General features: G+C 44.7%; 1 protein-coding gene across 1 annotated transcript in view; it reads left to right on the plus strand.

Annotated features, from left to right (window-relative positions):
* BCL7C (BAF chromatin remodeling complex subunit BCL7C) overlaps positions 1 to 18,276 on the plus strand; it is a 40,543-nt gene extending 22,267 nt beyond the window's left edge. Inside the window, exon 6 of the mRNA XM_078074587.1 lies at positions 17,582 to 18,276. Coding sequence (XP_077930713.1) covers positions 17,582 to 17,782 — 201 coding nt within the window. The 3' untranslated portion in view covers positions 17,783 to 18,276. The remainder of the gene's footprint in view (positions 1 to 17,581) is intronic.
* Positions 18,277 to 22,827: the final 4,551 nt, after the last annotated feature.

Genomic DNA, 22,827 nt, shown 5'->3' on the forward strand with positions numbered 1-22,827 from the left:
CAGGAGACTTACTGGTTGAGGCATTTAAGGAAATCTGTCCAACCATTAGCTGACCATTAAGCTAATTGAGTAGAGACTTCAGTGGCCACAGAGCAAAGGACACAGTTTTTTATAGAATTACTCTAGGAAAGTCACTAAACAAACAAACAGCAACAACAACAAAGTCTGGGGAGGGGTGGAATCTGATTTGCAGAGTTGCCATATTATAATATTTAAGATGTCACTTTCAACAAGAAATTATGACATGCAAAGAAACAGCAAAGTATGGCCCATGCAAAGGTAAAAAGCGGTAAAAAGAAACTCCCTGAGGAAGTCTAGACATTGAAGTTACTAGAAAAAGTCTTTAAATCAGCTATTATATAGCTTAATATTCAAAGAGCTAAAGAACTAAAGGAAATCATGTCTAAAAAACTGTAAGTATAAGAATGTCTTACCAAATAGAGAATATTAATAAGCAGATAAAATTACATATATGTAATCTATATATAATAAATATAATAATATAAATTATATATATGTAAAATAAAAATTCTGGAGTTAAAAAGTAAATAACTGAAATGAAAGATTCACTAAAGAGGTTCAGTAGCAGATCTGACCTAGCAGCAGAATCTGCAAACTTGAAGACAAGTCAGTTGACATTATTCAGTCTGAGAAACGGAAAGAAAAATGAATGAATAAAAATGAATAGCACCCCACAGGCTTGTGGGACAACATGAAGTGTACTAACATACATATAATGAGAGTCCCAGAAGAGAGGAGAGAATGGGGTAGAAAGAATATTTGAAGAAATAATAGACAAAACCCTCCCAACTTTGATTTTAAAAAATTAATCTACATATCCAAGAAGCTCAAAATAGGATAAACTGTAAGAGTTTCACATCTAGACACACCATAGCCAAACTTTTTTTTTTTTAAGTTTTATTTATTTATTTGAGAGAGTGAGAATGAGAGAGAGAGAGAGAGCACATGAGAGGGGGGAGGGCCAGAGGGAGAAGCAGACTCCCCGCCGAGCAGGGAGCCCGATGCGGGACTCGATCCAGGGACTCCAGGATCATGACCTGAGCTGAAGGCAGTCGCCTAACCAACTGAGCCACCCAGGCGCCCCACACCATAGCCAAACTTTGAAAGACAAAGAGAATATTGAATGCAGCAAGAGAGAAAAGTAATTCATCATGTACAAGGGATCCTCAATAAGATTAGCAGCTGACTTCTTATCAGAAACTACGAAGGCCAGAAGTGGGATAACATATTCAGAGTGCTAACAGAGGGGTGTCTGGGTGCCTCAGTTGGTTAAGTGTCTGCCTTTGGTTCAGGTCATGGTTTCCAGGTCCTGGGATCGAGCCCCCTGTCGGGCTTCCCACTCAGCAGGGAGTCTGCTTCTCCCTCTCCTGCCCCTCCCCTGCTCGTGCTCATACGCTCGCTCTCTCTCTCCAAATAAATATTTTTAAAAGGTGCTAAATTAATAAACCCATCAACCAAGATATTTATATCCAGCAAAACCATTCTTCAAGAATAATTAAGACATTCCAAGATAAAAATGGAGGAATTTGGTCCTAGCAGACCTACCCTACAAGAAATATAAAAAGAGTCCTTCAGGCTGAAATGAAAGGACTAGACAGTAATTCAAATCCACTTGAAATAAAGAACATCAATAAAAGAGTATATAAATACTAGAAATGTTATAAGTATTTTGTGGCTTATAATTTTTTTTCTTTTATATGTTCTTTTTTTTTAAGATTTTATTTATTTATTTATTTATTTATTTTTAAAGATTTTATTTATTTGACAGAGAGAGACACAGCAAGAGATGGAACACAAGCAGGAGGAGTGGGGGAGGGAGAAGCAGGCTTCTTGCTGAGCAGGGACCCCAATGTAGGGCTCGATCCCAGGACCCTGGGATCATGACCTGAGCAGAAGGCGGATGCTTAATGACTGAGCCAACCAGGCGCCCCAAGATTTTATTTATTTGATAGCACAAGCAAGCAGGGTGAGCAGCAGGCAGATGAGAGGGAGAAGCAGACTCTCCCCTGAGCAAGGAGCCCGATGCGGGGCTCGATTCTAGGACCCTGGGACCATGACCCAAGCTGAAGGCAGACACTCAACTGACTGAGCCACCCAGGCGCCCCTATATGTTCTTTTTATTTATTTGAGAGAGAGAGAGAGAGCAGGAGGGAGAGGGAGAGAGAATCTGAAGCAGACTCTACCCCGAGCACAGAGCCCAACATGGGGCTTGATCCCACCATTCCCAGATCATGACCTGAGCTGAAACCAAGAGTTGGGACGCCCAACCAACTGAGCCACCCAGGTGCCCCTCTTTTATATGTTCTAAAGACAACTTCAATAAGCAATAATTGTAAAACTGTGTTTATGGGTTTATATGAAGATGTAACTTGTATGGCAATAATAGCACAAAGGAAAAGGGAAGAAACAGATATATAGGAACAAAGTTTTTATATACTATTGAAATTAAGTTGGCATTAAAATAAACTAGACTGCTTTAAGACATTAATTGTAATTCCCAGGGAAACCACTAAGAAAGTAATTCAAAAGAACAGAGTAAAAGAAACAGGGAATTAAAATGGAATACTAGAAAATATTTAACACAAAAGAAAGTAATGGAGGAACATAGGGGAAAAAAGATAAAACACATAAATAAATAACAAAATGATAGGCATGAATCCTATCCTGTTAGTAGTTACATTAAATGAAAGTGGACTAAAAATTCAGTCAAAAGACAGAGATTAGCAGAATGGATTTTTTAAAAACCAACACAAGGGCGCCGCCTGGGTGGCTCAGTCAGTTGGGTGTCAGACTCTTGATTTTGGCTCAGGTCATCATCTCAGGGTCCTGGGATCCAGCCCCATGTCAGGCTCTGTGCTCAGAGTGGAGTCTGCTTGTCCTTCCCGCTCTGTTCCTCCCCTGCTGTCTGTCTGTCTGTCTCAAATAAATAAAATAAAAAAAGATTCCCTCTCCCTCTGCCCCTGCCCCCTAAAAAATAATAAAATACCAACACAATCCCAACTATATGCTCTTTATTTTATTTTTTAAAGATTTTATTTATTTATTTGACAGAGAGAGAGCACAAGCAGAGGGAGCGGCAGGCAGAGGGAGATGTGGCTTCCCAAAGAGCAGTGAGCCCGATGCAGGGCTCGTTCCCAGGACCCCAGGATCATGACCCAAGCCGAAGGCAGTCACTTAACCGACTGAGCCACCCAGGCATCCTGCTCTTTTTTTTAAAAGATTTTATTTATTTACTAGAGAGAGAGAGAGCACGAGCCAGGGGGAGGAGCAGACGGAGAGAGAGAAGCAGGTTCCCCGCTCAGCAGGAAGCCGGATGTGGGGCTCAATCCCAGGACTCCAGGATCATGACCCAAGCTGAAGGCAGATGCTCAACCGACTGAGCCACCCAGGTGCTCCCAACTATATGCTCTTTATAATCACAGACACAAAGAGGTTGAAAGTAAAAGGATAGAACAAGAACCATAAGAGATGTAGAGTAGCTATACTAACATCAGATAAAACAACTAAAACAAAACTTTTTACTAGAGATGAAAAAAATTTTATGATAAAAAAGTCAATCCATTAGGAAGACAAAATAATTATAAACTTATATGTGCCTAACAAAAGAGCCCCCAAATACATGAAACAAAAACTTAAAGAACTGAAAAGAGAAATAGATAATTCACCAATAATAGTGGGAGACTTCAATACCCAACCTTCAATAATGGATAGAATAACTAGACAGAAGATCAACAAGGAAATAGATTGAGCAATACTAGCAAAGTTTGCCTATCTATTTCATTCCTAGGGACTGTCATCAATTATCCATTACCTGGGGCACTTGGCTGGCTCAGTTGGTGGAATGTGCGACTCTTGATCTCAGGTTTGTGAGTTCGAGCCCCAGGTTGAGTGTAGAGAGACTTAAAAATAAAAATCTTTTAAAAAATTACCCATATCACAGACCTCTGCAAGCCAAGAAATCAGATTGTCTGATGTTCCCTGCCACCTTTTACAGTTGATGTGTCCACCTTGTCTGGATCCCATCCACTGAGATCAGGGAGCCTATCTCAATGATGGTAATCATTACTCATTAGTCACATGTCTATAGCCACACCTAACCTACAAAGGAGAGTAACCATAGAACTTCTCAAGGATGGAAATCCTCCCTTCAATGCCTTAGCAAAGGTAGTGTCTTCTGGATCCTCTCATAGAATATAATTGACAGGTTGCACAAGATAAATCAAGTCTATTACCCTAAGCCTTTGGATTCCTTCTTCCACATGATGCCAGGAAAACTCTGGCATCTCAACTTCACTAACATTAGGAGACCATCAAATCCAAAGTTCAGTCAGTGAATCAAGTAACTTTTTATTTATTTATTTTAGAAAGAGAGAGAGCATGCAAGCAGGGAGAGGGGCAAAGGGAGAGGGAGAAAGCCAGACTCCCCGCTGAGCCCGGAACCCTAAGCAGGGCTCTATCTCATGACCCTGAGATCATGACCTGAACCAAAATCAAGAGTTGGGGATGTTTAACCAACTGAGCTACACAGGTGACCCTCAAGTAACTTTTTGGAGCCAACTTCAGGTGCATGAGCTAGCGCATGAAGTCTGGAATCCCTAGTAAATGCACCCATATTGATAAATTTGGCCTGATTTAGTGCTATATTCTACTCTCATTGGTCTAAGACCCTTAGAATCCATTCCCACACATTCCCCAGATTTCTGCCAACACATTAGCAACGTATTGCAATTCTTTTTGGTATATAAACTGTTTCCTGCTGGACCGTAGTGTGCATCTGTCCCCCTAGAACATGCTGAGATTTGACCCTAGTTAAAGGTCTCGTGACAACAGGGAACTTGTGTTGGACTTGAGGGGAAGTCATTTGCCTTAAGTGAGGTTATCACCGAGTTTTCAGACAGGAAATGTGGTCTCTTCAGACAGGAGGGAAGCTACTTCCACTGGCAAGAGAGACACAAAATGACTTGGAAGTTCAATATTGTCCACTTCATCTGGGTCCAACCAGATGCACCATTCTAGATTTCTAGATCCTATTCTTTCCTGATCAACGCTCTAGTTTTCCCATGACGTATTTGATAATACTGAATTCAACTGTCTTTAAAATTCAGCAACTATACGATCACATTTTGTGTTTGACTTTTAGCAATATTAGCAATATTAGCAATATAGACCTTACATAGCTGGGTCTATGTAAGGGATTGTTCTAGAACAGTCATGGAAGCACTCTGGTTCTCAGACTGACTTGTGTTGGGACTTAGTAGACCTGAGCTTGTCATTTTCTGTGATCAAACGCACTGAAAGGAATCCATTGTCATTAGTCATTGCCACTGCCATCACAGTCAAGGGCAGTGGTCATTTGAGTTCCCAAGGCAGGTGCTTCATCCCAATCAGCCACAGGTGACAGCTTTAACTGTGATGTGACTGCATACTGTGGATTACTAGCATACCATTTCCCATTGGCAAAGAACTCAGCACTGCTGAAGTCCAAATGTGACCAAATCAATTGCAAAACCCTATCTTTGTGGGTCTGTCTCCTAGGACCACTCCCAGTACCAATTATTAGATCAGTCAAGGTCCAATCAGGAGACAGAAGCCACAATGGGAAAGTTTAACATAAAGAGTTATTAATAGGGGCTTGGAAGATTAGAGAATAGGCTAATGAGAGCTAAAGACAATTCTAAAGAATATAGAAGTAGCAGACATAAAGATCAGCTACTTATCTCTAGGGCTGAGACAGAACACCCAAGGCAGAGTCCTCTTCCACCAGGTCCAAGATCCAGGCTTTATCTGAAAGGGCATGGCAGGGGGGCACCTGGCTGACTCTGCCAGAAGAGCATCCAACTGTTGATCTCAGGGTTGTGAGTTGGAGCACCATGCTTGGTGTAGGGATTACTAAAGTAAATAAAACTTTAAAAAAAAAGAGGGCATGACAGAAGAGTCAGTAATGGGCACCCCCACACAATGGGACTTCCTGGAAATCTATTCTCTGGAGTGTCAGGTGAAGTTGCTAATTACTGAGCACTGCTGTAGAACTAAGACTATAGGAAGTATACTCTGCAGGAGCCCAGTGCTGGAGGGAACTTTGCAGGGCAGGGATCAAGCACCGCAAAGAGTCATGTCATTACAGCAGTCACGCTAGAGCATGCGTACTCTGCAGGAGCCCAGTGCTGGGGAAAACTGCACCAACACAGGAGTCTAGCGCCGGAGCAAGCCGTGCCATTGCAGGACTCAAACAGAAAGTGCACTTGGTAAAGCACAGTGGGGGAGAAAACCAGATCACTACAGAAGCCAGGTGCTAGGGGCGCCTGGGTGGCTCAGTCATTAGGCGTCTGCCTTCGGCTCAGGTCACGGTCCCAGGGTCCTGGGATCGAGCCCCACATCGAGCCCCGCATCGGGCTCCCTGCTCAGCGGGGAGCCTGCTTCTCCCTCTCCCACTCCCCCTGCTTGTGCGCTCTCTCTCTCTCTCTCTCTCTCTCTCTCTCTCTCGCTGTGTCTCTGTCAAATAAATAAAATCTTAAAAAAAAAAAAGTCAAGCTCTAGAAAGAGCTTGCTCTGCAGAAGTTCAGTGCTAGAGAAGGCTACACAAGGGTCAAGACTGATGGGTGAGTGTGCAAAAGGAGTCCAAGTGTAAGGAATCCACTTACCACAAAGGCAGCATGTGGTCTGCGGTTTTTGGTGTCTGAGTCCAGGAAGAGGAGGTGCAGCAAGGTGGTTGCAAGGTGGGGTCTATGAGCTCCCCCAAAGAACTCCTTACTCTGGACACACATCTAAGGCCCACTAGATGTGCCCACATATATGTAGCCCTGCAAAACTGCACAGCAAAAATGAGAAAACTGAAACCTCAACAGGACTAGAACCAGGAAGGGCATCCCCTTCCTCGTTCAGTGGCCCTCCGGCGCCCTCTCCTGGCAAAGCTTAACATCACGTTCAGTGCACTGAGAAATGCATAAATGGTCCAGCCCATTATCTCGGAGCAGATACTGGAGGGTGAATTTGGAGCTGAGAGGCAATAAATTGAAAACTAACATAGTAGCAGAACCCCCACATAGGCTCTCTTACCCACAGACTGGGGGACAATAGGGTAGGAAGGACTGAGTGAAAGCCTCTGGAAATTTCCCCTCCCGACAAAAACAACAACCCAGTAAAAATACCACATCCCTGGGAAAAGTGTAGAGATTCATGCCATGGATTCCTCCATCAAAGAATTGAAAGAAGCAGTTGTAGTGAGTCCTATCACATACTCACTTAAGCCATAGTATAGCCTGTGCAGAAGTCAGATGGACCTTGGAGAATGACTGTGGACCATCAGGAACTGAAATTGGGGGATGATTCCAATTGCAGCTGCCGTCCCAGATTTAGTACCTTTCCCAGAGCAAGTCAGCACAGCCCCTGGTATTTGGCATGTAGCTGTTACCTGGCTTGCTGTCCGTGACAGTACAAAGGGTCCACCAGAGCAGTTTCCTTTTAGCTGGCAAGGCCATCATCATGCATCTGCATGCTTCGGGGCTATGTCAGTTCTGCTCTGACATAATGTAATCTGCAGAGATCTTGATCACCTGAACATCCCACGGAACATCCCACTGGTCCATTACTGATGGCATTATCGGAGCTAATGAGCAGGCAGTAACAAATACTTTAATTGCCTTAGTAAGACATATGCAAACTAGAAAGTGGGAGATAAACCCCACAAAAAATTCAGGGGCCTGCCAACTCAGTGAAGTTTCTGGGAATCCAATGGTCTAGAGTATATAAGGCTGTCCCCTCCAAGGTGAAAGACAAGTTGCACCTCATACAACTACTTACTCCAAAAGAGGCACTATGGTTGGTATAGGCCCATGGATTTTGGAGGTAACATGTCTCATCAATAGAGTCACCTATGGGGGGCCAGTTTGGACTAGGGACCAGAGTTAAGAATAGACTGTGCAGGCAGTTAGGGGGCAGCTCATGCCGCCCTGCCACTTGGTGCTAATGATCTAGCAGAGCCAATGATACCCAAAGTGTCCATGGCAAACAGGGACACCATACGGATCCTCTAGCAGGAACCAGTCAGTATTCACTAATAGCAGAATTAAAGCCAGACTTACAGGATATTTGATTAATGTAGGCCCTTTTCTACACACAACTATTCTACTTTTGAGAAACGGTTTCTGGTTTGCTCTTGGGACTTAGTAGGGACCAAACACGTACCTGGGTGACCTCAGGTGACCCTGCAACCTGAGATTCTCATCATGAATTGAGTGTTGTGTGCCCAACATAATCAAAATGTTGAGTGTGAACAGCACTAATGTATTATCAAGTGAAAATGGTATATAAGAGACGAGGCTTGGAAAGATCCAGATGGCATGAGCCATTTATATGAGCAGGTGGTTCCTGTTGCATTGTCTTCTCTCCCTCAATCAATGCCTATGACATCCTGGGGTGGCCCTTATTCCCAGCTAATTGAGGAAGAAAAAACTCAAGGCTATACAAATGAGTCTGTCTGATATGCTGTTGTGACCTGACAGGGACAGGCAGGACACCAGACCCACTTGGATGGGGGTGAAGAAAAGTGGACAGATCTTCAGGAAGAGCATTTGGTTGTTTACTGTGTCTGGCAAGAGAAAGGGCCAGAGGTACACAGCTATACTCATTCAGGGGCAGTTGCTAATGGTTTGGCTGGATGGTCTCGGACTTGGAAGGAATAGGATTGGAAGACTGGTGACAAGGAAGTTTGAGCTCTTGTAACCTTTTTTTTATTTTTATTTTTTTATTTTTTTAAAGATTTTTATTTATTTGACAGAGAGAGACACAGCGAGAGAGGGAACACAAGCAGGGGGAGAGGGAGAGGGAGAAGCAGGCCTCCTGCCGAGCAGGGAGCCTGATGCAGGGCTTGATCCCAGGACCCTGGGATCATGACCTGAGCCGAAGGCAGACACTTAACGACTGAGCCACCCAGGCGCCCCATGTAACCTTTTTTTTAAACAGTCTTCTTCAATCAATTTTATTTGAATTGGAGCTGTTTCACCCAGGGGCCCAGCATGGTTTCTGAGCCCCCTTAGATGGGCTGTTAGCTTTCCTTTATCTGTTCATGATTTTATTTACTCTTAGCAGCCAGAATAGGATACCAGGTCCTCGCAAACAGGGAAGTGGTATAGGGCAACATTTTCCTCTTGGGGGGGCCAATGTATTAGTTTGCTAGGGCTGCCATAATAAAGTACTACCAAGTGGTGACTGAAACGACAGAAATTTATTTTCTCACAGTTCTAGGGGCTAGAAGTCCAAAATCAAGGTGTTGGCAGGGTTGGTTTCTTCTGAGACCTCTCTCCTTGGCTTGTAGAAGGTTGTCTTCCCCCTGTGTCTACATATGATCTTCCCTCTGCGTCTGTGTCTTACTCTCTTCTTATTAGGGACACCAGTCATATGGCTTAGGGCCCACCCTTATTTATTGTGTGTATGAGTAAAGCGATAGAAGTTTATTAAGTGAAGATACAGAAAAAGCTCAAGAATGAGAGGGGTCCCGACAGGGTTGCCAAGAGGGCCTTTAGGGTTGGTCCTTTATAGAAAGCTAACCAGGGAAGTTAAATCCTTTTAACATCTCTATTGATAACACCTTCAACAGTTTACTTCCTTTTTAGGGGCTGGTTATTCTTTGTTGGTCACAGGTGATTATCATAAAGACACCCACCCCCCCCACATGCCTAGGGCAGGGTAGGGCCCACCCCTATGACCTTATTTTAAATTAATTGCCTCTTTAAACACCCTATCTCCAAATACAGTCACATTCGGAGGTACTGGGGGCTAGGACTTTAGCATATAAGTTTTTGTGGTGGGGGGAGGACACAGTTTGGCCCATAAGAGCCAATATTGCACAGATTTGAAGGCCATTATCCTACTAAGAGGAAGCTTCATCTGTAGGGTTCAAGTGCAGGCAGCAGACAGTCAAGTGTAAGCAGTTTACCTATACAGCTCCCTGCCAGGTCTGCAAAGGTGAGCAGATTAGCTAGGCCCTGCCAGGGTTGCATGTCAGGGGAGGGGGAGGGATCCCGTACTTTTACCCCTCTTCTTGAGTTCTGAGTCATGTTATTAAATCCAAGAATTAATGATTTATCTGTCCATGGTCACTGGCAGCACTGGACCATGACCAGCCTCCCATGTAAAACTTGGAACATGGAGAAATATAACAGAACCCAAGTTTTAGCCAGTAGGTGGCTCTTTTCCCCTCAAGGGGAAAAGAGAGGAAGGAACTTGTATACGGATATATTTCTCCTTCCTAAGGAAATCAGGAGATGGGGAAAGGCAGGAGTATAGACCAGTAGTCCTCCCTCTACGTAGAAGGAAACATTAGGAGTGGGGACAATGTGTCCTCCCCACCAATGTTATGCAAGACGGATGCTAGAACCCTTTCCTGAAGGGGTTCCCATGTTCTTTCCCGCTGAGCTCTTTCATGAAACCAAGCATATTAGTTTTATCTTGCCGTATAACAAATTACCCCCAAATTTAGCAGCTTTAAACAACACACCTTTAAAACAGGTCCTATGGACTTTGAGCTTAGGGTCTCCTAAGGTCAAAGTCAAGGTGTTGGCTGCGCGGGGGTCTTACCTAGCTCGGGGGAAGAATCCACTTCCAAAGGAGTTGAGGTTGTTGGCCATATTCAGTTCCTTGCTGTGTAGGGCTGTGCCCGATGTTTTCTTGCTGGCTGTCAGCTGGGGGCAGCTCTTTAGAGGCCTCCACGTTCCTCATCACGCGGCTCTCCTCATCTTCAAGCCAGCAACAGCTCAGAATCCTCCTGCTTCAAGTCTCTGACTTCTTTTTCTGCTACCAGCTGAAGAAAACTGCGTTTAAGGGGCTACCTGATTGGGTGATAATCTCCCTATCTTAACATCAACTGACTTGGAACTTTAATTACATCTTTAGTTAGATCTGCAGAATCCATTCACAGCAGTGCCTTGCTTAGTGTTTGATTGAAAAACCAGGGGCCAGGAATTTTAGGGGGTTATCTTTAGAATTCTGCTATCACACAAGGAATTCTCATCTTTGCCCCGGACCTTGAGAGAAGGCAGTTCCTCTCTGCCACAGGTGTCTTAGATCCTAGCCCGGCACATGGACAGGAAAGTGTGTTACATGCTCTCTCCTCTGGAGAGACCACAATCAACTCTTCAAATGGCTCATAAATTGCTAGCATGATTGTGTGAATTAGGAAAAGGTACCCCTTCCTTCAAACAATTTACTGCCATCTGTTGGAAATTTGTTGTAATAACTACACAGATCTCTAGCAGGAAGTGAATGGCACAATGCGGTGTGTAACTTACACAACTCTGAGCAGTGGCCCTGATCCCAGTGGGATCAGATACACCCTCTGCATTCCAACCACTTGCCCACATTGTGGTCTCTGGAGACATGTTTTCCCAGAACCCTCTTTCTGACATTCGTCATCTATTTTTATCTGTTGATGATCTGGGGGAAATGTGAACTAGAATAGCCATCAATTGGCCTGAATAGGGCGATGAATTAACACGCAGGAAAATAAACAACATGTTTTGCCAGTAGATCTAATCTACTTGGTTATATCCATAAGCAAATATCCAAGATTTTCCAAGGAGCAAACCCTGAAGTAACAGCGATATTAAGGTAATAATAACAGCCACTAATGTTCCTCTGTGCCTATATCTCTATCCATATATAAATATAGATCAGATATATGTATAATACACATACACTCACATATATACATAATCTCCTTTAATCCTACAGGAACCCTGTTGAGTAGGGATTATTATCCTGACAAGGTAGACAAGAAAACAGGCCTAGTGATGTTATCTTACTTGTCCAAGGTCAAGGATAAAAAGATGCTGTGGGGCGCCTGGGTGGCTCAGTTGGTTAAGCGACTGCCTTCGGCTCAGGTCATGATCCTGGAGTCCCGGGATCGAGTCCCGCATCGGGCTCCCTGCTTGGCGGGGAGTCTGCTTCTCCCTCTGACCCTCCTCCCTCTCATGCTCTCTGTCTCGCATTCTCTCTCTCTCTCAAATAAATAAATAAAATCTTTAAAAAAAAAAAAAAAAAGATGCTGAGCCACCTAGCCAAAAACCAAAACCAAACCAAAACAAAAAGCCCAGCTGAGTTAGGACTCACACCGATGCCGTGGGATCCAAAGCCCATGCTTCTAACCACTTAAGTGGAGATTAGCTAAGTGCCTAAACCCTGAATTGAGACCTTAACTCCCCACCTCTTGAAGAGAAGGCAGGGCTGCTCCTCAGGGGGCCTGGGACGTCTTAGCTGTATTCATGAGAATGGCCTGAAGGGAAAAGCGCGGTAGGTCGTTGTTTGTGGCTGAAAAATAGGGATGGCCAGTGGGACTTGGAAGGAGAAAAAATGGTAGGGCCTGTCCTTTTGACCACAGTATCTCCAGCACCTGGCACCCTCTTGGCGCCCAGTTAGCATCTGCTGAATGACCGAAAGCTACCTGATCAACCAGACACCCAGCATGCCTGTGAGAGGCCCTGTCTGTGCTTTGTGTCTCCGATGTTTGCCCGTGCCACCACCCCTTCCCTCTCCAATACGTGCGCTCATCGGAACTGGATTTGAGATCATCCTATGCTGGAGGCCCTGGGCCAAGTGTTCTTCCTGCACCTGCTCATTTAAGGGGAAGTCAGAACCCCCTGATAGATGATTTCATATTTGACAGGCTTCCGGGCTGGAGAGAAATATTTACTACCTTCTGTACTCTGTCCAATGCTCAATTTATTAGACTATAACAAAAAAGAAAAAAAATTGAAAACCATTTGTTTTCCACAGGGACTTAGGCTTTGATTACAAATTTGACCAATTAAATTACCTTAAATAATTTAACTGTAAAGACAAAGTCAATGTGGTGGATTCTTTTGACTACTCGTATGCTTTAAGCATTTACAAATAGAGTAATGACAGCATTTATTAAAACCCTGCCATCAAAACTGGTTATAAAAGTGCTAAAACCATGGGTTTAACCTTCTGTTGTCCTTATTCCAACACCTTCCTGAGGTTCCAATTTTTATACCTTTCTAGGGCTTCAGTAATTCTACCAGTTATTATTTGTATAACTTCCTAGAGTTTTTTTTAAGATTTTATTTATTTATTTGACAGAGAGAGCACTAGCAGCGGGGGCAGCAGGCAGAGGGAGAAGCAGACTCCCCACCGAGCAGAGAGCCCAACGTGGGGCTCGATCCCAAGACCCTGAGATCATGACCTGAGCCAGAGGCAGATGCTTAACCGACTGAGCCACCCAGGCGCCCCCTGGAGTTTTTGTAATCCTACTAGACCCAAAAGAAAAAGGAAACTGTCTCAGAATAAGCTCAGGTTGCAGGTTCTGGCCAGAGACATGGGATCAGGTGGCACAGCTCTGAGGATTCAAAACTGAGGATCATTAGCCCCAGTGCCATTTATATAAAGTTTTCTTGTTACCTTGGGTAGCTTTTGAGTTTCTTTCTTTTTCTCTTTCCCGTTTATTCTTTCTTTCTTCTTTTTCTTTTTCTCTTTCTCTCTCTTTCTTTTATATGCTTTAAAGAAAAACTCATTATGGAAAATGTCAAACAAATACAAAAGTAAATACAGTTTATAGACTCTCCACGAACCCACTCCTCAACTTGAACAATTTCAACTCATGACTACTGATTCTCCTCCCTTATTATTTTGAAGCAAATCTCATACATGATGGAATGTCATCTGAACTGTTTCAGTATGATACTCTAAAAGATTAAAAGGATTTTATTTTTTGTAAAGATTTTTTAAAGTAATCCGTACACCCAACGTGGGGCTGGAACTTACATCCCCAAGATCAAGCGTCACATTCTCCATGACTGAGCCATCCAAGCACCCCAAGATTAAGGATTTTAAACCACAGTGCCATCATCACAATTAAAATTTTTAAATAATCATTCCTTAATATTGAATATCCAATGTATTTGAATTTTCAATTTGAATAAATGTTCCATAAATGCCAACTAAAAATTTTTCAGCTTGTTTGAATCAAAATACAAACAAGACCTAATACATGTAACTGGTTTATATACAGATACTAATTTCTGAAACTTGGTGTCTTTCTCAGAGATGGTACATTCAACTTTTGTATGGCCATCAATACCTAAACTATTGTCCTTTCATTATGATGAAAGACCTGGTCTGTTGGCACTAGTAAAACCCATTATTAACTTATAATTGGTAAGGTCGCCAAAGTTTCACATATACCCTTCCGTGCCCTTCCCCTGACAGAGGATCTCAAACCTGGCTGCACATTAGAATCTGGACATCTTGGGGCGCCTGGGTGGCTCAGTCATTAAGCGTCTGCCTTCAGCTCAGGTCATGATCCCAGGGTCCTGGGATTGAGCCCCGCATCGGGCTCCCTGCTCTGCGGGAAGCCTGCTTCTCCCTCTCCCACTCCCCCTGCTTGTGTTCCCTCTCTCGCTGTGTCTTTCTCTGTCAAATAAATAAATAAAGCCTAAAAAAAAAAAAAAAAGAACCTGGACATCTTTTTTTGTTGTTGAGATAAAATACACATAACATAAAATTTATCATGTTAACCATTTTTAAAAATTTTTTTATTGTTATGTTAATCCCCATACATCATTAGTTTTAGATATAGTGTTCCATGATTCATTGTTTGTGCATAACACCCAGTGCTCCATGCAGAACGTGCCCTCCTCAATACCCATCACCAGGCTAACCCATCCTCCCACCCCTCTCCCCTCTAGAACCCTCAGTTTGTTTTTCAGAGTCCATCGTCTCTCATGGTTCTTCTCCCCCTCCGATTTCCCCCCCTTCATTCTTCCCCTCCTGCTACATTCTTCTTCTTCTTTTTTTCTTTCTTAACATATATTGCATTATTTGTTTCAGAGGTACAGATCTGAGATTCAACAGTCTTGCACAATTCACAGCGTCATGTTAACCATTTTTAAGTGGACAGTTCCGTAGCCTTAAGCACATTCATTTTGTTGTGCAACCATCACCACTATCCATCTCCAGAACTCTTTTCATCTTGTAAAACTGAAACAGTGCACATTAACTGATAACTCCTCTTTCCTCTTTCCCCCCAGCCCCTGGCCACCACCATCCCACTTTCTGACTCTGAATTTGACCACTCTAGGGACCTCCTATAAGTGGAATCTTACAGTACTTGTTTTGTTTTTTGGCTTATTTCACTTAATATAATGTCCTCATGGTCCATCCGTGTTGTAGCCTGTGTCAGAATTTCCTTCCTTTTTAAGGCTGGGTAATATCCCATTGTATATAATACCCCATGTTTTGTTTATCCACTCATCCATTAATGGACACTTGGGTTGCTTCCATCCCTTGACTATTGTCAATAATGCCACTATGAACACGGGTGTTCAAATATTTCTTTAAGACTCTGCTTTCAATTTTTTTTGGATACATACTCAGCAGCGGAATTGCCAGCTCTTTATTTTTTAAGATTATTTATCTATTTGAGAGAGAGAGAGAGCACGAGCGGCAGGGGGAGGGGCAGAGGGAGAAGCAGACTCCCTGCTGAGCAGGAAGCCAACTTGGGGCTCGATCCCAGGACCCCAAGATGACCTGAGCCAAAAGCAGCCGCTTAACTGAGCCACCTAGGCACTCCTTGCCAGCTCTTTTTTGAGGGCCTGTCACACTGTTTTCCATAGCGGCTGCACCATTTTACATTTCTTTTTTTTTTTTTTTTTTTTTTTAAAGATTTTTTTTTTTTTTTTTTAATTTATTTATTTGACAGAGAGAGAGACAGCGAGAGAGGGAACACAAGCAGGGGGAGTGGGAAAGGGAGAAGCAGGCCTCCCGCCGAGCCGGGAGCCCGATGTGGGACTCGATCCCGGGACTCCAGGATCATGACCTGAGCCGAAGGCAGTCGCTTAACCAACTGAGCCACCCAGGCGCCCCCATTTTACATTTCTACCAACTGTGCACAAGGGTTTCAATTTCTCCATATCTTCATCAACATTTGCTATTTTCTGGTTTTGTTTTGTTTTGTTTTGTTTTAACAGTAGCTATCCAAATGAGTGTGATTTTTGTGGTTTTGTGGTTTTCCCATTGTGGTTTTGATTTGCATTTCCCTAATAGTGATGTTGAGCATCTTTTCATGTACTTGTTAGCCATTTGTGGTGTTCTTTGGAGAAATGGTTGTTGGATTCCTTTGCCTATTTTTCAGTCAGTTTGTTACTTTTATGATTGTTAAGTTGTGAGAGTTCTTTATCCTGAATAAGAATCCCTTATTATAGAATCTGGGGATCTTTTGTGATGGGACCTGTAGCTCGGTATTTTTATTTTATTATTTTATTATTTATTTATTTATTTTCATAGCCCAGTATTTTTTTAAGTTCCTCAGGTTGAAAAGAATTTTCTTAGGAGATGAGGTAATAAGTATGTTGAAGCTAGTTCTCATCAGGACAAATGGGTGCATCATCAGCTAGAACAGGGTTGACATCTCCTCCTACCTGGGTACTGTATGTATTTATCAGTGCTGTTCAGTCATGGTAACCCTGCCTTACCCAGGGTCACTGGGCTCACAGTTTCCTCCTTGCACAGAGAGAAATGAGTTCATATTTCTGCCTTATAAATAGAAGTAGAGGAATAATAGATGAATCAAAATATCCATATATTTACACTTTCTATTTATAAAAATCATCAAAATTATACATACCTATTCTCATCACCTTTCTAGTACATCTCCCTATAGGAGTACCTCTAGTACCTGTAGGAGAGTGTACCTGTCTTACAACTACCTTTTTGAAGATTTTATATTTACTTTCTACTTTTGAGTCGTTTAGGGACTCACAGCCTTCCCCAGACATTTCACTTAAGCATAATGATTGTTACAGATTTTAGGGTGCTCAAATCGTAACAGCTTTGGAAATGGTAGTCCGTTTAATTAGGATATTTGTCTTTGTAACACGACCCCTGACATCCTTGAAAATATCCTTGTTTTCTGGCATCAACAGGATGCTTGTAGATTTTTCTTGTCTAAGAAATGGAATCAGCTACCCTCCAAGGACTCCTGGTTATTTTATTTGTTTTTTCTCTCTTTTATTTAAATTATGTTATCCCTGGTTATTTTAATGGTAAATAATATAAGACACCAATATCTGGGCATTAGGGGTATACATGGTAGTTAGTGGGGCGGCGGGTACTGGACCTCACTTGGTAGCGACAGAGTTGGAAAGAATTTTAAGGTACAGGTTTATATTTGGTCTTTCTGATTTAACATAGCACTGCTGTGCCCCGCCATCCTCATTGTCTGTGGACCCCCTGGTCACACTGACAGTCCTTTGAGGCTGCCTTTACCATTATCCCCACCTTACAGCTGAACAGACTGCAAGAAGTTAGGTAACTTGTCTAAAATCACCCTGCAACTAAGTGCAGAGCTGCCCAGCTCTGTCACATCTCAGCAACCGGGTCCCCACAAAGCCCTGCCTCAACCTCCACCTGCCGTCAGAAACACAGAACTCTGTCATTTGCAAAGATTCTCCACCAAGTTGCCCCATTTAAGATTCCCAAGGCAGGGTTTTCCTAGTCTTGGGTGGAGGGAGGAGAAAACACTACCCAGATTCTTCTTTTCCTCCTGCAGGATTCGGGAGTGAGAATGACCAGAAGAGCCCTCCACGAGAAAGGGCTGAAGACAGAGCCCCTCAGGAGGCTCCTTCCCAGAAGGGGCCTCCGGACAAACGCCCGGCCCGGTTCCGCGGTGCCGCCGGACACCAGAGCTCCCGGGGGAGGAAGCAAGGCCCCGAGGGCACCCAGGACGATCCCCCAGGGGAAGGGGAGGTGAGCTGGCTCCCCAGGCAAGGCGAGGCCCTTGGGTCTCTCTTGGCCGCCCCAAGCTCCAGCCACCGACCCGTGCCGCGAGGGTGGAAAGAGCCTCCCAACCCTACAGCTACCGACCGCAGGCACTTCGGGGCCGAGCGGCCCTCGCCCGCCTCGAACCTAAGGTCACAGCACCCATCTTGCTCGCCACGGACCCCCGCACAGTGAGCGGGCCCACCGGCACCCCAAGTGTGCAAAGGGCTTGGGCACACCTCGGACCTCACCCAGCGCCTGAGGACGCTTCGCCGCCAGAGGCCCCGGCCGCACTGGAGTGCGGGGTGGGCGCCGGGACCGCAGCGGCCACCTCCTCCCGCACCAGCGCGCCCAGCCCCGCGTCCGCCGGCCTCCAGCCTCCCGCGACGCCCGGCCGGCCAGCCCTGCGGCCACGTCGCCCCCAGGCCCCGCGAGGCCCACGCACGCGCGGAGACCCTGTCCCCCCACCCCGCCCCCAGCCACCGAACCCCCATCTCCCGCCCCAAGCCCCATCTCCACCCCCACCCCAAACCCCCCCTTCCCCCCCTCCACTGCACCCCCCACCGCCACCCCAGCCCCACCCACGGCAGGCCCACGGAGGCCGGGCCGCGGGCAGGGTTACCTCAAGCACCAGAGGACACGCTCCAAGAGCTTCTACCCGGTGCCAACCTCACCAGTCCCCTGGGAAACCCCGTGGGACAGAGGCCTTTCTGCCTGGCCCCCGCCCGCCTCACAGCCTGGCCCCGCCGTCCTGGGCTAGTGGGGAGGGCCTGAGGCTTCTGGCAGAGCCCAGAGACCTGGAACATCCCCGCCTGGAGAAGGCCGGGGACACATGAGCCCTGTGAGAGGTTCCAAGGGCTTTCACCAAGCTCTTCCTTCCCAAGTCCACTGCTGGGCCTGTCATATTAGGAAATTATGTCTCCCGTTTATTGAGAGCTTACTCTGTGCCAGGCATTGCGATTTACAGCGATGATCTCATTTAATCCTCACAACATCCCAGTGACACCGGCGTTCTCATTATCGGCGTTTTACAGATGGAGAAACTAAGTCTCAGAGAGGTTAAGGGACCTGCCCAAAGTCACACAGCCAGTATGTACGGAAGCAGCACACAGCCCCGGGTCGGCCTGCCTGATTCCACGGCCCGGCCTGCGGCAGCGCCCCTGTTGGTACAAGAGTTAAAGGCGCAGTCTTGACAGGGCATCCAGTTACAGAGCAATTACATAAAACTGTATACTAAAATGAGCAGACATTCTCTGGAATGAGATTGCAATAAAACTTGAGCCTTGACATAGTTCGCATTGAGACCAAAGCTTCAGGCTCAGCCCATGGATCCCTGAAGTAACCTTTTCTCAGACCTCTGCCTTTAGAGGGATGTTGGCCAAGGAAGCTCTACTCCAGGACCTGCTCCTGTGCAGAGACTCCCTGGAAGCCAGGAAAGATGGACTCTCCATAGTTTGCCATCCCACTGGGCTGCTTGGGAAGTTCATCCAGTTCCTCTGGGCTAGGGTATCCAATTTCCCAACAGATACTCATCTTCAGGATTTGGAAATGAGAAATTGGAATTCTTGGGAATTCCTGAAATCATACTATTCTGTATTTTTCATAACTTTCTGTATTTTTTAATAAATAAGAGTAGTTACAAAGAACTGTAGGCTATAGCAAATATTAAAAAACCAAAAAATACCAGAGAACATTATTGGGTAACATTTGAGTAACAAAATGTTTAAATCTTCAACAAGATATCTGTACCACACAGCAGTATGTGTTGAAATTGCCAATTTGAGGACTAGTTTGTTTCCAAAATTTGATTCTTGTAACATCATTCATAGGATTTGTGTGAGATATATGATGCATGTAAACAGATTAGTACTCTGTTTGTGAAAATGACTGTTTACAGCAGATAGGGCCACAGATCCACTTGTGATATGGCAACAGCTATGAAAAAGAATGATTAGACTGTGACCACTTCTCCTTTTTAAACAAATATTTATTTATTTAAGTAATCTCTACACCCACCCACCATGGGGCTCAAACTCATGAAGCTGAGATCAAGAGTCACACACTCCTCTGACAGAGCCAGCCAGGCACCCCCACTTCTCTCCTTCTGATCCAAGTTCCCAACATGTTTACCTTAATCTTGGACTCCGTATATCATCATTTCCTTCTCATGCTTTCTACTTGATGTCAGTGATTCTTTCATACCAGGAATGCCTCTATGTTTATTGTTAAGCATGAATTCTCACAGGAGAATTATAACACTTTTTCCTATTTTCCCAATCTCTTGACTGATTGGTCTTGGGATTCAGAAAAACATAAATTTCCCAGAAAATGTCAGGAAGGACTTCCTGCATAGAAATACTATTCTGGGCTGAACAAGATTGGCAAAGCAAGTCTGCTACAGAAATAATTACCTAGTATCTCATCAGACCCAGTCACTGATGCTTCCTGGTTTCAGGGGCCTCAGAGCCAGAAGATCCAATTGTGGATCTCAGCTCTGCCAGTTTCCGGGTGTGAGACTTTGGGCAAGTCACTTTACCTCTCTGAGCTTCCATTCAATGGATAAGATGGTGCCTGGAAATAATATACTTGTTTTGTGAGGCAATATTGTAGAAGGGTTAATTAAAAGTGTGGCTTTAGAGTCAGATGGTCTGAGGTTTGAATCCGTTACTTACTACCTCTTTGATTTGGGGCAAGTTCTAGCCACTCTGAGCCCCATTTTTCTCCTCTGTAAAATGGAAAAGCTGAGCCCACTTCATAGGATTTGGGTGAGTTTAAATGAGATCACGTATGAAAATGCTTCACACGGAGCATGGTACAGTGTAAATGCTTGATAAACGAGGACCAGAGTACTTATTACCTGCTGTATCTACCTCACAGGGTCGTTGTGAGGACAAAAGGGAGGTTATGTTGTGGAGTTGCTTTCTAAGCTGTGAAGTGGTGTCCACGTTCTTCCCTTTCCTTCAGAGATGGGATGGTCAGAAGCTACTGACAGATATTAGAGCTATCTCCAAGTAAGAGGCCTGGGGCTACTTCCTGATATCCATGGAAGGTAGCTGTATGGGGGAGAGGTGTCACCATGGTTACCTGAAAAACAGGGTTTAGTTGCAATCAAGTGGGCAAACTCTGGCATCATCTGACTTGGGGCACACTTGGGGGGTTGGGGGGGGAGATGATTTTCAGAAAGAGGCTTTGGAGAAAGGACTGTGTTAAATGGAGCCTGCCCACTATAGGTTTGTTTAATAGGGATTGGATCAGGGGAAGGGGACGTGGAAAAGAAGGTGGCGAGGGGGCTCTTTGACTATTGTCTGAAGCCCTGTCCTTGACTAAACCCAGGAAACGATCCTATTAGCTGGAACCAGTGCAGCCTGCCCCTGCTGTGCGTGACCTATGATGTTCATTCATCCCTAGACGGTAGACCAAACATGGATCAAAGGGCTTTCCAGAGATGAGCTTCTGTAATCCTGACAGCAGACCTGTAAAGAGAATACTAGCACTACTCCCATTTTGCAGATGGGGGCTCGGGGTCTGGGAAAGAAAGTTAAGTCCATTGCCCAAGGTCACACAGCCTATTTGTGGTTGAGTCAAGATTCCTCTTGTCTTGAGACAAGAGTCCAAGCCCTTAGTCCCCACCAGGCCAACCTCATCTCATGAGATGCCAGGTGCTGAGCTTGAACAAGGAAAAAGGAAACACAAATGTATGGAGTTTGGCGCCTAACTGGCTTCCTCACTTGTCTTCTGTGACAACTCTCTCTCTCTCCCGATATTACTCCTACTTTTCCGGACACTGTTTCTTCGCTTCCAGAGACATTTTTCTCTGCATAGCCCTGAAGTCTGGGTCCTCCTGGCCCCATTCCTTGGACTCTTTTCTCTTTCTTTTGCACATACAGGTCTGTGAGGGATCTTCCTGTTGCCCACAGCTTTGGCTACTGGTCATCTCTTTAATCCAAACTGCCCCTCCAAGCACCAGCATGATCCAGCCAACTGCCTCCTCGACATCCCCATCTGAGGTTCCAGGCTCTCAGCTGAATTCATCATCTCTCCCTTAGCATAATTCTCCCTCCGAGTTCCCCTTCTTCCTTACCATGGCCTCTTAGTTTCAAGTACTGGTGTAGCGATAGGGAATCCAAGAAGCCTGCATAGACAGCCTCATGAGTCTGTTCCTGCAGCTAGACGTGGACTGTAGGGTGTGTTCTCTGAGAGCTGCCAACAATTTAGGGGTGCATTTGGAGGGTGGAATTCATCATTTAATCCACTGTGTCCTAAGTGCCCAGCAGTGTGTCAGGTCCAGGAGCAGGGGTGGAGGATACATTCAGGGGTGAAACAGATGGGATCCCTGGCTTTAGGGAGCTTTCAGGCTACTAGAGAAGATGGACATTAGGAATCCTCCCAAAATACGAAATCTTACAAACTGTGATAAGTATCATGAAGGAAAAGTTCAGGGAGCTACGAAAGAATATAATAGGTCTGTATTAGGTTGGAGTGGGGGTCAAAGGCCATTTTGAGAAATGATAATTACTATATCCCTGAGAACTGAGTTGGGGGGAAGAGAATTCCATATAGAGGCAATAGTAGGTGTGTGTATGAAGACCCAGACGTGTGTTGGGGAAACTGAAAGGCAGCCACGTCAATGGAGCTGAGTATGCTGGCCATGCTGACTGGTCAAGATAAGACTGGACAGTCTGGCTGGGGGTGGTGGCTGGTGCCTTGTGGGCCATGGTAAGGAGCCTAGATTTTTTGGTTTGACTTTTTATTTGGAAATAATTTCAAAGTTACAGAAAAGTGAATAGTACAATGGACATCTGTCTGTCCTTTATCCCAAATTCATCTGTTAAAATTACCAATTCTTTATATGAAGGGTTACAGGTGACTTATTCTGAACTATTGGAGAATAAGTTGCATAGATCACATTCTTTTACCCCTAAACAGTTACAGTGTATACAAAAACAATTATCCACTTCACTAAATTTAACATTAATGCAACACAGTATCTCATTTACCACCCATTTTGTCAATCACCTCAATAATGTCCTTTACATA

Source organism: Halichoerus grypus, chromosome 6 (assembly GCF_964656455.1).
Source record: "Halichoerus grypus chromosome 6, mHalGry1.hap1.1, whole genome shotgun sequence".
NCBI classification, from domain to species: Eukaryota; Metazoa; Chordata; class Mammalia; order Carnivora; family Phocidae; genus Halichoerus; species Halichoerus grypus.